The 15,376-nt window shown below is 46.8% G+C and overlaps 1 protein-coding gene across 3 annotated transcripts in view; it reads right to left on the reverse strand.

The window, feature by feature from the left end:
* GLIS1 (GLIS family zinc finger 1) overlaps window positions 1–15,376 on the reverse strand; it is a 221,393-nt gene that overhangs the window by 87,942 nt on the left and 118,075 nt on the right. For all 3 annotated transcript variants that reach the window (XM_057697995.1, XM_057697989.1, XM_057697979.1), the window contains exon 2: window positions 562–739. In XM_057697995.1, the coding sequence (XP_057553978.1) occupies window positions 562–739 (178 nt within the window). The remainder of the gene's footprint in view (window positions 1–561; window positions 740–15,376) is intronic.

Below are 15,376 nucleotides of genomic sequence, written 5' to 3' on the forward strand. Positions count from 1 at the left end.
CGGATATCAAGGAAAGCCACAGAGAATCTACATTCTCAAAGAAAAATGGTTCCACGTGGGAAGAATAAGCATCCTGCTAACTAGCAGCCTTCCCACCATGGAGCTCCCACTGGAAAGTAAACTCTACTGGGGAGATCTCCTGGGGCAGGAGATGCCTGGGTGGGGGAACGCCTCTCGGCTCCAGGAGCAGTCCAGGCTTTGTCGCTACAGTGTGCATGAACCCTGAGCTGGGTTTTCCCTCTGCAGCCTCTCCCCCATCCTCTGAATCTTCTTCTGAAATGACCGATTATAACAGTCAGCTCAGCTTTTGCAATGGGGAAACACACCTGAGTAAATCCACACCTGTCTCTCATGGTGCCCTGCAGTGCTGAGGTGCAGACCCTAGACCAGGCGGCCATCCATGTGCTACTGGGCTCCAGCTGGTCTCTGGTCCTCCCATGACTCAGTGTCCCTGTGTGTCCCACGAGCCAGGCAGACCAGGTGAGGTCTGGAGGCCCTAGGTCTGTGGCCCCCAGGGACCAACCACAGAAGGCAGCTGATACGTGGGGATGGAGCACATACCTGCTGGGGTGGGGGAAATGCAGCAGCCTCTCGCAGGCTGGGGGGTGGCCCCGGGGTGGTGGGCTTCCTGCGGGGAGAAACAGGCCCTGGCGACAGGTGGGGCCAGGGCCTTCAGCAAGGTCCAGGTCCAGCAGACTCTTCTCCGAGCCCAGAGTGCAGTGGCCGTAGCTCCCGTTCACTACTCAGAGAAAGACAGGAAAAGGAGACAGTGAGTGGGGATGGCCTGCAGAGGGTGCAGGCAGAGGGCAGTCACTGGGGTACCAGGTGGGACAGAGCACCCTTGAGCAACACTCACTGAACCCCTGCTGCATTCCAGGCACTGGGGACACCTATTAATTCCCATAATCACCAGCGGGATCAGTAATAAAACCCCCGGTTCTCAGACGCAGATGCTGAGCTCCAGTGGGTAACACAGCACAGAACACGTACGACGTACCAGATACTCTCCCGGGTGCGGGAAACACGGTGAGCTAGACACACATACTCCTGCCTCTTGGAGCTTACAACCTATGATCCTGGTGCTCCTTTGACAAGATGCACAGCCACGGCTGGGGCTGGCGGCCCCGCAGGCTGGGGAGCGTCGCAGACGTTTGTAGGTCAAGGAGGAGGTGCTCACTGAGCAGCATATGTTCTTGTTATCACCGACGCTCAATCCACGTTTTCCAAATTGCATTACCCCATAGAAGCACAGTATACAGTTATTCATACCACTGTATCCTCCATGGTTCTTTGACAGCTTAACTATCACATCCCCTGCCATGCCCCACTCCTGGGCTTTTAGGAAGACAAATTGAGGCAGATGTATCTCAGCCTTGAAATCTATATAAAGGCCTTGAAAGACCTTAAAAACTATGTAAAGTATAAAAACATGTTAGGCGTGGTTCTTGTAAGTCACTTGCCCTCTCTGGGCCTCAGTTTTCTCACCTATAGCGTGAGCAAGGTTAATCGGAAGACTATCTGCTTGGGCTTTCTGCCCAGTCACTCGGCAGGGTCATGCTAAAGAGGAAAGGGTATGGGCTCTGGGGCCTGAAGAGCCCAGTGTGAGCCCCTACTGTCCCCGGCCGAGCCAGTGATGCAGACAAGTCCCTCCCGGAAGCTGAGTCCCCCTGTACAAAATGGGGACAGCCACACCAGTTCTCCAGAGATGCTGTGAGGTGTTGAGAGCTGAGGTGCAGAGCCCCTAGGCCAGGGAGGGCGCCTACTAGGTGGTGCACCAGGAGTGGAAAGCACTCTTACTGTCAAGGAGCACTTTGAAAAGTATAAAGTGCCTGACAGACGCAATAAAACATTATTAACAGGTCCAGGGACTGTCAACACTGAGCAAGATAAACCACCAAAGAAAAGAGCTGACACCAGCACGTGATCAGCCCTAAAGTGTAAGGGTGAAGACAAGAGACGCGCCCTTTGCCGAGCCGTATGTGTGGGCCCTGACTCCACTGCCTCACGGGGGCCTCCTGCTGCCCTCGCAGGGAGAGATCAGTGTTATGCCCCTTGTACAGAGGAGAAAGCAGAGGCTTAGAAGGGTAAACTACTCATCCAAGATCATACAGCTAGTAGGAGTCTGGGCCGGATCTCCGCCTCAGGTCCATCAGACCCAAACCCACGTCTTCATCGCTACGTAACAACAAGCGGCCTCTTGCAGAGACAATGTCCAACCTCATCCTCAAGGATCCAGCTCCCCCAAGCCTAATTCTAGCCCCACCCCACCCTCAGGCAGCCCCTTCACAGAATGCCAGCCCCTCAGGGCTCACGTGCCCTGTGCCCAAAGCTCTGGACAGGCACCAGGCATTCACCTGCTCAGCACTTTACAGTTTGCAGATAAGAATACAAGGCTCTCAAGGTCCCAGGGCAGGTGATGAGTGTCCAGGTGAGCATCTGCTCAGAAACGGCCCCCCGCTCATCTTCCCAGGCCAAGCACCGGGCCAGCGCTCTGCTGTGAGGAGCGCTCACTCCCGCTGGCTCTTCCGCTGCTGCGCGGCCAGCCCCTCGCAAGCTTATTCTTTAATAACTTGGTTGCTTTTTAATTAAAAAGAAATTCCTGGTAACAAAATGTGAACAGCCCAAGTTAACGAGAGCGGGGCTGCTACACATTTAACTCCATCTCTGCTCGGCGGTCTCTGCCTTTTCCTAATTGTTTCTGCTTGCGATTTTAGGGTCCCATTGAGGCAAACCCTGGGACTGGGCCTCAGAAAACTGTGGATAATTTTATGACCATTAATAGCATTTGGCGCAAAGAGCGCCTCCTCATCACGCGGGGCCGTTCCGTCAGGGTCTTTCTTCCAGGGTCTCTGGGTCAGGGACGTGGTTCCAAGCTTCTTTCAAGGACCCACAGGCCCGTTGGGTTGCCTACCCCTCCTTCCCACAGGAGGACGTGTGGAGAGATGGAAGGGGGGGCCCCGGAAGAGCACTAGGGAGCCCTGCATGTATCAAGCCCTATTCATCAAGCCCTTCCTACTTGATCACCAGGAACAGTTGATTCTTTTAAGTGTCCATCCCTGTGAGCTGGGCTCTTTACAGCCACTTTCCAGATGAGACAAGTTGAGGTTTGGAGGGATTTAGGTGCCTTCCACCAGGCTCTGGGGTCTGTAAGAGGCGGGGCCACAATTCAAACCCAGATTTCTCAGACTTCAAAGCTCAAGTCCTGTCCTGCTGCCTCTCAGCCAACTGAGGAGCAACGGGGGCCCCACGTTGACTCCAATAAGATCACGCTGGGGAGCCTTCGGGGAAGTCAAAGTACAACCATTACAATGACTCCTAAACGTCAGTCTTTGCAACAACTCTGCCAGGTGGTAAGACCACTCCACCTCACATGAGCACAGGAAGGCTCAGAGAAGTGTGGTGCGTTACCCAAGGTCACACAGGGAGTAAGGGGCTCACTCGAGATGCAAACCCATCACCTCTGGGGGAAGAAACAGTCATTACTAGACAAACAACTGGGGACTACTGACTTCTCCGCTGGACACAGTAAGAAGTTTTCCTACAATAAGTAAACACACAGCTTTGGGAGGGAGGAAGGATCCCCTCAGGTCACAGTTTGGCACTGCTCAGGGATGCAAGCATTCAATCCCTTGTCCTATGTGACCCTCACAGCACCCTGATGAAAGCACTGGCTTCCCACCTCACAGAGGGACATGAGCACCAGAGCTGGCAAGTGGCTGCCCAAGGTCACATGGCAATTGCTGGCACAGCTGAGTCCAAATCCAGGTCTCCCCAAACCGGTGCCAGACCCTGATCCAGGCCACCTGCTTTCTCAAAGCCTGGAAATCAAACCAGAGGCCGCGTCCCAGAGATGCTGTCACCGCTGGAAAGATGTGGCTACTGACACTCTGCAACCCTGGACCCTCCCACTGCCTTCCTGCCTATTGGCATCTTGCCTCTGTCCACAAGGGCATCACAGAACCCACCCTGACTTACTCTCTGTCTCCAGGGAGCAAGGATGGAGTCTTTCTCTGGGAAGGCAGGGGAATGAGAGGGGCATGTCAGCCCCGCTGCCGTGAGGCAGGCTGGGGGTAGCCTGAAAAGAGGCTGGCACCCAGCAGCCATGTCTCCCTCTGTGCCACAAGGGGCCAAGAGCAGACCCTGGACCTGGCTCTTCCCATGTAAATGAAGCTTCTTTGGAGGCTTGGAGGGTGAGAAGGCCCTCTGTTTATTTGGCATGGTGCCTATCTCACAGTAAGCACCCGAAAACTAACACTGGTCATGATGATAATTACTTCTATTTATCCTTGAATTTAGGATGGGGCTGGGAGGCAGGGCCCTGTATGAGAACTATTCTATCCCCAGGAAGGTCAGGTCTGGATGACCCTGAGGCCAGGTTCAGAAAGATAAGCCCCCAAGGCTCAAGGGTCACCAAATGCAGGACTGGGCAGCCTGAATGAGGTCACAGCCAGCAAATCCAAAGCAAATGGCTCCACTTACACACCACAGAGCTTTGCAAACTACCGTAATGACTTGGCTATAAAATGGTACCACATATAAGGTGACTCCCCACAGGAATTTTAATTTACACTGAAAACTGCCAAGTCTGCATGAGAGGGACAATGATGCCTTCAGCATCTCGGGCCCAGATGCCGCCTCCTTGCTGTCCCAGGAGCAGCCAGTGGCCGGGTCTAGGAAGGCCTGCATGATGACTGCTCCTCATTCATGGACAAGCAAACTTTTAGTGCTCACCAGGTGCCAGGCTGGTGACAGGGTACTGCACTTTACAGTCCACAAAACATTTCATAGCCATCACCTATGAGCTTAACTACAACCCTCAGAAGCTGGCCGGGCAGGCTCAGAAAGGGCAAGCAACTTGCCCAAGCTCACACAGCAAATGTAGGGCTCAGACAGCAAACTTTTTCTGTAACAGGCAAGATAGTGCATATTTCAAGCTTTGCAGGCCATACATTCTCTGTCACAGCTACTCAGCTCTGCTGTTGTAGTACCGTGAAAGGCAGCCATAGACAACACGTAAGTAGAAGATTGGGCTGTGTTCCAATAAAACTTTATTGAGAAGAAGAGCTCACTAGCTCTTGCACTGTAACCTGCTGACCCCAATCTAGTGCAGCAGCTAGAGACGGACTTTGCAGTTAGAAAGACTTTCCTGCATCTGTAAAATGGGGAGTATTTTACAAGAGGAGCTGATGTCGACTATGACTGCAGGGCTGGCCCCTGCTGGCATCTGTTTAAAAGGAAGTGCTGTCAGCCTGGCTTGGAGGTCCCCACAGCCTGCGCTCACCCCTCACCTGGGCACTCCATCGCACTCCCTCAATGCTTTGCTGCTGTGCTGCATTTGCCCCCACCCTCCCGTCAAGTCAGGCTGCCTGATGCCTTCCAAACCCCTCTGGGCCCTCAGAGCTCAGGAGAAGTGCATCTCCTTCTGGAACATTCCTTGGTCCCTCCCACCCACCTCAAGCTCCCCCCTCTCTGCACACAGCAGTCCCTGCAAACAGCTGCCAGTTAGGGTGCACCTAACCCAGCATCTGCCAGATACCTGACATGTTTGATCTCTAAATCTCCATAACATCACCACAAGGTTGGGACTAAAATACTCTGTACTGCAACACGGATGCTTTTAAGTGCGGTTAAAGTCCCGCCTCCCCTAGAGTCTGTGGATTCCTTCAGGATAAGGGTTTTGCAGCTCCAGAGGTGCTGAATGTCAGTGCATCCTGACACATCATTTTCTCCAACTTACTTCACATACAGAAGAGGAAACAGGGGCCTGGATGGGGAGAGGCTGGTCCTAGTCACACAGCAAGCAGGTTCTCTCAACACCTGGCCCCACTGGGGGTATTCCCCTCATTCCTAGCACACGGTGAGACCCACAGTACGTGCTTGGAAACACTTGGGGTGGGGGGGCGGTGGCTGGAAGGAGTGTCCAAAGTTCACTTTCGTGCTTACTCTGGCAGACACTGTGACTTGGGGAAACAGAACAGGCTTTTGTCACACACACACCTAGGTTGAAGACCTAGTTCCACCATTAACTTTCTGGCTGCTTGACCCTAGATGAGCTACCTTACTCTTCTGAGCCTCAGTTCCTTCATCTGTAAAACAGACATAAGAATCTCAGCTCCAAGGGGTGGCTGTGAGGAGTAAATGAGATAATACATGTAGCATGTAGCAGTGTGGTGTCTGTTACACTTTAGTAATAGGTCCTCTATTGCTTTCTTGACAGGCAGGGGACACATGGTCACAGCCTCCCTGGGGTGATGTTTCTCCAGCAACAGTGGCCCACTTTCCCAGGCAGTGAACCCTGTGGCCACAACGGGCTGCATCAGACCAACAGGATCTTGAGTCTGAGCCTGGGCTCTGCAGGCCCCCTCTCTGAGCCTCAGCTTTCCCCTCTGAGTAGTGGGAGCGCCAGGCCTGAGCAAGAGGGGTACTAGGACCCTAAACAGCAGGGGACACCGGGCTCCATCCTCAGGCCCAGAGAGCTGAGCCCTGGCACTCTAAGCATGCTTAGCAGAGGCCAAGCCTATGCCGCATCCACGCTCTAGGGCCCCTTCTGCCTCTGTGCTGCCTTGTCTTCCCCTCTCTTCCCTCCTCATCAAACTGAAAGGCCTGGCAACCAGCAGGAAGTGAGGGCTTCTGAAAGAGCAGAAGCAGGAAGGCAGACATCCAAGCTTTTTCTCCAGTCTCCACAGCCCAGTGGGATGGGCTGCTCAGCACGGAGCCATCTTGGGGTGTCACAGGTCCCATCAGGGGGCCTGCAACCTTGGCAGGGCCTCCAAAGCTACAGAGCCTGATGCTCGAGGCCTCACACCGGGCTTATGGCCGCCCGGCGTCTCTCATCCCAGATCACAAAAAACTCCATAAATTCCCCTGTAAAGCTAAGCTAGATTTACAGGGACTCAGGCCAGTAAAACCTGAGCAGGCTCACCTCAGGACGGCGCCGCAGAGAAATCAAAGCGAGCCTGCAGCTCTGTCCCATCCAGGGCCAGGAAGTGAGCAGCCCAAGGCTGCCTGCACGGGGAGGTGCAGGTACGTATATAAGCACATATATGGGCCAAGTTTCCCCTTGGACTCTCTTATTGCTATCAAATTGGCACACATTTGCTGTAGAAAAAAATTAGAAAATGTACCTAGGCAACAATTAGAAAATAAACATCACGTAAATGGCTGGAAACCAGACAGCCAGAGCACACATGATGACACATAAACCTCTGTGGTATTTCCCTAAGCATCCATGTAATTATTTGACAAAAAGAAGAATGATATACTTATTTTCTTGTACTCTGCTCTTTTCATATAGTAATGTTATCACAAATATTAAAGTTTACGAAGTGCCCATTATGTGTCAGGCACAGCACTAGGCTCTTTCCATGCCAGAATTCCTAATGCCATTTTCCAGAGGAAGAGTAAGTGACTTGCCCAAGGTCATACATCTGTTGAATGGTGGAATCAAGATGCAAGCCCAGGGACTTCCTAGGTGGCATAGTGGTTAAGAACCTGCTTGCCAATGCAGGGGACATGGGTTCCATCCCTGCTCCAGGAAGATCCCACATGTCATGGAGCAACTAAGTCTGTGCACCACAACTATTGAGCCTGCACCCTAGGGCCTGTGAGCCACAACTATTGAGCCCATACTCCACAACTACTGAAGCCTACACACCTAGAGCCTATGCTCTGCAACAAAACAAGCCACCACAATGAGGAGCCTGCGCACCATGATGAAAAGTAGCCCCCCACTCGCCACAACTAGAGAAAGACCATGTGCAGCAACGAAGACCCAATGCAGCCAATAAATAAATAAGTAAATTTATATATTAAAAAAAAAAAGGTGCAAGCCCAGCATCTCGGACTCAGAAGGCAGTGCTGACTTAGATACTGCTCCACATCATTAATACAGAAGAAAAAGAAATAAAAGGAATCCAAATTGGAAAAGAAGAAGTAAAACTGTCACTGTTTGCAGATGACATGATACTATACATAGAAAATCCTAAAGATGTTACCAGAAAACTACTAGAGCTCATCAATGAATTTGGTAAAGTTGAAGGATACAAAAGTAATGCACAGAAATCTCTTGTATTCCTATACACTAACAATGAAAGATCAGAAAGAGAAATTAAGGAAATAATTCCATTTACCATCGTATCAAAAAAGAATAAAATACTTAGGAATAAACCTACCTAAGGAGGCAAAAGACTATACTCAGAAAACTATAAGACACTGATGAAAAATCAAAGATAAAACAAACAGATGGAGAGATATACCATGTTCTTGGATTGGAGGAATCAACATTATCAAAATGACTATACTATCCAAAGCAATATACAGATTCAATGCAATCCCTATCAAATTACCAATGGCATTTTTTCACAGAATTAGAACAAAAAATTTTACAATTTGTATGGAAACACAAAAGACCCTGAATAGCCAATGCAACCTTGAGAAAGAAAAATGGAGCTGGACGAATCAGGCTCCCTGACCTCAGACTATACTACAAAGCTACAGTAATCAGGATAGTATGGTACTGGCACAAAAACAGAAATATAGATCAATGGAACAGGATGGAAAGTCCAGAGATAAACCCACCCACCTATAGTCAACTAATCTATGATAAAGGAGGCAAAAGTATACAATGGAGAAAAGACAGCCTCTTCAATAAGTGCTGCTGAGAAAACTGGACAACTACATGTAAAAGAATGACATTGGAACACTTCCTAAAACCATACACAAAAATTAAGTCAAAATGGATTAAAGGTCTAAATGTAAGGTCAGATACTATTAAACTCTTAGAGGAAAACATAGGCAGAACACTCTGGCATAAATCAAAACAAGATCTTTTTTGATCCACCTCCTAGAGTAGTGAAAATAAAAACAAAAATAAACAAATTGAACTTAAAAGCTTTTGCACAACAAAAGAAACCATAAACAAAACAAAAAGACAACCCACAGAATGGGAAAAAATATTTGCAAGTGAAGCAACTGACAAGGGATTAATCTCCAAAATATACAAACAGCTCATGCAGCTCAGTAACAAAAAAACAAACAACTCAAATAAAAAAATGGGCATATCTAAATAGACATTTCTCCAAAGAAGACATACAGATGGCTAAAAAGCACATGAAAAGATATTCAACATCACTAATTATTACAGAAATGCAAATCAAAACTACAATGAGGTATCACCTCACACCAGTCAGAATGGCCATCATCAAAAAATCTACAAACAATAAATGCTGGAGAGGGTGTGGAGAAAAGGGAACCCTTTTATACTGTTGATGGGAATGTAAATTGGTACAGCCACTATGGAGAACAGCATGGATGTTCCTTTAAAAACTAAAAATAGAGCTACCATATCATCCAGCAATCCCATTCCTGGGCATATACTCAGAAAAAACCATAATTTGAAAAGATACATACACCCCAGTGTTCACTGCAGCACTATTTACAATAGCTTGGACATGAAAGCAACCTAAATATCCATCAACAGAGGAATGGATAAAGAAGACATGGTACATATATACAATGGAATATTACTTGGCCATAAAGAAGAAAGAAATGCCATTTGCAGTGACATGGATGGACCTAGAGATTAACATACTGAATGAAGTAAGTCAACAGAGAGGGACAAATATCTTATGATATTGCTTATATGTGGAATCTTTAAAAAATGGTACAGGGCTTCTTGGGTGGCACAGTGGTTGAGAATCCACCTGCCATTGCAGGGGACACGGGTTCGATCCCTGCTCCAGGCAGATCCCACATGCCGCAGAGCAACTAAGCCCGTGAGCCGCAACTATTGAGTTGTGCTGCAACTACTGAAGCCCATGAGCCTAGAGCCCATGCTCTGCAACAAGAGAAGCCACGGCAATGAGGAGTCTGAGAACCACAGTGAAGAGTAGCCCCCACTCACTGCAATTAAAGAAAGCCTGCGCACAGCAAAAAAGACCCAACACAGCCAATAAAATAAATAATTTATTTAAAAAATGGTACAAATGAACTTATTTACAAAACAGAAATGGAGTCACAGATGTAGAAAACAATTTTATGGATACCAGGAGGAAGTGGGGGGGGATAAATTGGGAGACTGGGATTGACATATACACACTACCATATATAAAACAGATTAATAAGGACCTACTGTATAGCACAGGGAACTCTGCTGAATACTCTGTAATGATCTATACAGGAAAAGAATCTAAAAGAGTGGATATATGTATATTTATAACTGATTCACTTTGCTGTACAGCAGAAAGTAAAACAACACTGTACATTAACTATAAATTAATTATATTCCAATAAAAACTTTTAAGAAATCTATTAAATCCATTTCTTTCTTAAATTTGTTGTATTTTTTAGTTTAAAATTTTCCATTTGATTAATTTTTATAGCTTTCAGATTATCTGTTGAAATTCTCCATTTGGTAATCTATTTTCTTGAACACATTAATCACAGTTATTTTAAATCCTATATCCAATAAATCCAACATGTGGACCACCTGTGAATCTGATTTTGTATGTTTTCCCCCTCATTGGTCCTGCCTCCTCATATCCCTGGTAATTTCTGACTGAATGGCCAACGTTGTTTATGAAATTTGTACCGGGTCCAGATGATATCTTCCTCCAGAGAGAATTTTCTCTTGCTTCTCAAAGGCAGTTAAAAAGGGGGAGATCATCTTTATCCCTTCTAGGATTTCATTGTTTTAAAGCTGGGTTTTAGGCTTTGTAAAGGTTGCTCTCTTTCTGGTTCATCCCTTCTCCTAGGATGCTGCCCTTCAGGGTCCCCAGCTGAAAGCTTGGGATGCCAGGACTCCTCCTATTTATGTTGATACTGAACTTCAATATAAGGTCCCAGAACTTGAGGCTGGTGAAAGCTTCTCTTAGTTCCTCAACCTCTTAACTGTCACACGGTTGATTTCTCAGCCACATAGCCTATGCCGCTTAAGAATTAACAAATATCTTGGAAGGCAACGCAGCAGTGAACATTCAGCACACTTTTTGGCACTTCCTATCTCCATGGAATTTTGGCGCTGCAAAAATCTGCCTATTTTGGTGGCTTTAAACTCCAATATTTGTATCTTCAGCATAGCAAGGCTGCAGAAAGCTCTATTCAGCTCTCCAACTCTTGGTCCTATACAACTTGCAATCTGACAAATGCCTGAAAGGAAGAAGTGGTGCAGTGTCAGATTCACATCGGTGTATTTCCCTTCTCTTTACGGTGTTGGTCCTTCAAGTCCTGGTTGTCTTGGTAGTTCTTGATGCCTTCAAACAGTTGGGTTTTACATTTTATTCAGAGGGAAGGTTAGTCTGATATAAGCTTATTTGCTATAAACATGCAAAAAGCCCCTTCCAACATATAATTTTAATGACTGCATGGTATTCCATTATATGGTTGTACATACTATATTCAACCCATCTGCCATAGTTAGGATTAATACTGTTAAAAAGGTTAAAACTAGAAACAATCATACAATGAATGTCCATATAGGCCTGTCTTCATGCCCACCCATATTTACAGCCTTAGAATAAATTCCTAGATGCGAGATTGCTGAGCCAAAGGACATGCAAAGTTTTAAAGAATTTTGCTACCTGCTGTTCAAACTGCTCTCCAAAAGGAATATATCAATTTATACCATCAACAGTGCAGGAAAGCACCTGTTTCCTTGCACTCTCACCACTCTGGGTATTCTCATTTTTTAGAATCTATTAATTTAACAGTTCAGGGTCATTCATAATAGAAAAGAATAGGAGATATCCTATACAACCAATTACATAGACTAAAGTTACTCAGCAGAAATTTTATGTAGTCATTAAACAGAGTAAAATTCCATCATAATGCAATTAAGTGTGGCCCAAAATCTTCAATTACTTTAAAATGCAGAACTTGGTTATTTTACAGTTAAGTTTAGAATGGTATTTTTGGTGGTTTTTCCAGTTAATATGTGGGGAAAATATGTTTCCATTTATTAGATATATCAGAAACAGCCCACTTATCACAAAGTGCACACTACACAAGGAGCTAAGAAAACCTCAAATGGTTATGAAGCAGTCACTTCCTAAACCCACCATCCCCTGCAACCTCCAGAGAAAAGAAGAACTCTCTTGTGAAGAGGCTGGACAGAGGACAGGAGCTACTGCCGACGGTCAATCATGACTTGTACGAAGGCATCTTATCACAAGGTATCTTATCATGGGTTTTATTAGATTTACTAAAGGTTTTAATTACAAGGGAAATATATATAAGAATTATAATAAATAAAAAGAAGATTCAAAATTCCACACACATGAAACTAACTTGAATAGTAAAAAAATGGAAAATCAATACATCAAATATTAATCACTCATTCATTCATTTAACATACGTCTATTGAATGCCCACTCTTTGCCAGGACCAGGCACCAGGCATGGGAATGCAGTGATTAAAAAGAAAGGAAAATCTCATTCTCATGGTGCTGACATTCTGATCACAGAGAAGACAATTTCAAAAGTAAACACATAAATGTATACTATCAAGTAGGGATATCAAGTAGGGATAAATGCAAATTAAAGGTTAGAAGCTAGAAAGTACAGAGAGATGGGGACAGTTGGGGCAGGTATCCCTGATGGGCGGACATCTGCACAGAAGCCTGGGTGAAGGGTAGGAGGGAGCCAGGTGGATACCTGGGGGAAGAGCTTTCACACAGAGGAAGCTACAGGTACAAAGGCCCCGAAAGTGTTCTCCAGGGTAGGAACACAAAAAGGCCAGCGAGCAAGGTGAGAGAGGCAGGTGATGAGGAAGCTGGTCCGGACCTGCAGGGTCTTAACAGTCCTGTTGAGGCTCCAGGTTTTTGTTTTTCACTATGCTTACTGTTGTTATTTTGTTTTGTTTTGTTTGTTTATTGTTTTGTTTTGGCCACACTGCGTGGCATGCGGGATTCTTAGTTCCCCAACCAGGGATTGAACCCGTGCCCCCTGCATGGAAGCGTGGATTCCTAACCACTGGACTGCCAGGGAACTCCCCAGGTTCCAAGTTTTATACTGATGTAGCAGGAAGCCACGGGAGGGTGAGAGCAGGAGCGACCAGACTTGACTTATGTTGTGGAAGGAGTTTTGTGTTGAAAAAAAGATTTTAGAAGAAAAACAGTAGCCGTGGGGAGAGTGGTGGCTACATTATCAGAGTGCTTTCTAAAATCTCCATTCCTTTTTGGATTGAGTGCATTGTTCTGATTTCTGATTGTAATGGTGATAACATGACTGCATTTGTCAAAACTCACAGAATTGTTCACACACACCCTTCTCAGTGATTTTTACTGTACATAAATTTTTAAAGATTTTTAAATCTCTGTATTACATATTTCAAAATAGCATATATTGTTTCAATAATTTAAAAAACTGTGTCAAAATCCATCCTTGAGAATAGACCAAAGACAGAGCTGGGATAACTCGGCACGGACCATCCTCTAGCACACAGAGCTGTGAACAGGCCCCGTCCCTCCCAGCCCACCACCAGCCACTCCAGGCAGGGGGAGTGTGGGTACTCCAGATGCTGGCCCAGAGGACCCCTGGGCACCTTTCCTCTTGAAGGCTCACAGACGAGGACAGCCCTAAGCAGACAGGCGCCTTCACATGAGACAAAATACCTGACGGGAGGGATGTGCAGCCTAGCAAGTCCTAAGGATCCAGGGCTTCCCCTCCCCAGACGGGTCCGCCCAAGCCTCTGTCCTCTCCTAGCTCCTACTGCAGTCTCACAGCCTCCCACCTCCCATTCCCCCTCTCAGATCCTTCCCTGGAAAGGCTGCACCCACACTAGGTGTAAATGACTGCTAGAGTCCCCAGGGAGACAGACAGACACCGCCCCCCCCCCCCCCCCCAGATTCCAGGTTGAATGAGGAGGGAGCAACACAAAGCAGGGGCCCCAGGGCTGCCAGAAGAAAGCACTGCACGTTTTCAGCATATTTATGTACTTCCCGGGGGTGGGGGAAGGGTGTTCTAGTAAATAAACTCTGATATCCCTTGGAATTCTCAGATTCTACATTTCATCATACTGAGCCATCATGGTTCCAAATTTTAAGATTGGAGATTTCCACGCATCTGGGCTTCTAAAATTCCATGATTCTCTCATTCTGAGATGATGTAATTTTATAACACTAAGCATTCAAATTACTATGGTTCTAAGATTCTATGATGTTACGAATCAGACATAAGGAGATTCTCTGATTCCAAAGTTGTAAAACCCCATGCTTCTCAGATCAGAAGGCCTGCCACTTCCTAGGGTGCCCTGAACCCAACATGAGTCCCTATCTGGCCTAGATCATCAGGGAGCAATAGTTATAATCACCAAAACCCCTTTGTCTTTGTCCAAACAGGAGAGTAATGGGATGACAAGAAATCCAGAGGAAATGGCTGTTGCAATCTATAAAAACTTCTTGAAGACAAACATATTCCATCTGTGTTCTTTCAGTAAATACAGGACCATAAATGTTTATGTTAGGCATATATTTATTATTTCATGTTTGGCCTTTTTTTTAATTCCCTCCCCTTAAATCAAGCTAATTAGTTAACTCCTATGCCCATGTCAGTTTTTCTCCCCCATAAACGATGAAATGTCCCCTAAACTGCTAAAAATATCTATAAAAGCAAGAAGACATATGGGCAATGAGGGGAAGGGCCCAGCTCCAAGCAGCTGCAGGCGGGTCAGGGCATGAGAGATGCCAGCACCTTCAAATCCCCTCCCTCCATCTCGGGTCGTTGGGAAAGGATCAGTTGTTCTGACTGAAAAGAATACCACCATCCTGCAGAAGATGCCCCAACCTTCAAAAAAGAGTACATCCAGAGATGCAGCATGGAGCAGGCAGTAAGAATGGTTCATCATAACTCAGAGAGGCTCAGAGTTTCTAAACTCTTGGAAAAGATCATTTGTTCCACCGTGTGGCCAGAACGGCTGGCAAAGCCTACTGAGGAAGTCATAGAAGTTGCTTTTGCTTATGAAAACTCCCCTCTCCCTGTCCCCAGAGCTGAAACCTCTCAGCTCCCAAGGCCCCTCCTCCAGGAAGCCCTCCCTGATCAGCCATATCCCACAGGGCTTTCTGTTCTCCTTCTCTGCCCTCCTTGAGGACCTACAGCCAGTACTCCAGTCTGTACCCTCACCCACCAGGGTATAAGATGCCCTCTCTCAGCCATCACTGCAACACAGGGTCTCCAGAGTGAAGGTTCCTCCCCAGGGGGCACACTGAAAATCACTGATGGGGATATCTGGTGTTACAATGACTGGGAGTCACTGTCATTTAGTGGGAGGAGCCAGGGATGACCAACTCACTGTCCAGGGTAGGTCAGCCCTACACTAACTTCTGAATATGTTGCCAAATATATTTGTAAACAAGCAGCTTGGTCATCTAAGTCTAGAACATAGC

Source organism: Hippopotamus amphibius, chromosome 1 (assembly GCF_030028045.1).
Source record: "Hippopotamus amphibius kiboko isolate mHipAmp2 chromosome 1, mHipAmp2.hap2, whole genome shotgun sequence".
In the NCBI taxonomy this organism is placed as follows: domain Eukaryota; kingdom Metazoa; phylum Chordata; class Mammalia; order Artiodactyla; family Hippopotamidae; genus Hippopotamus; species Hippopotamus amphibius.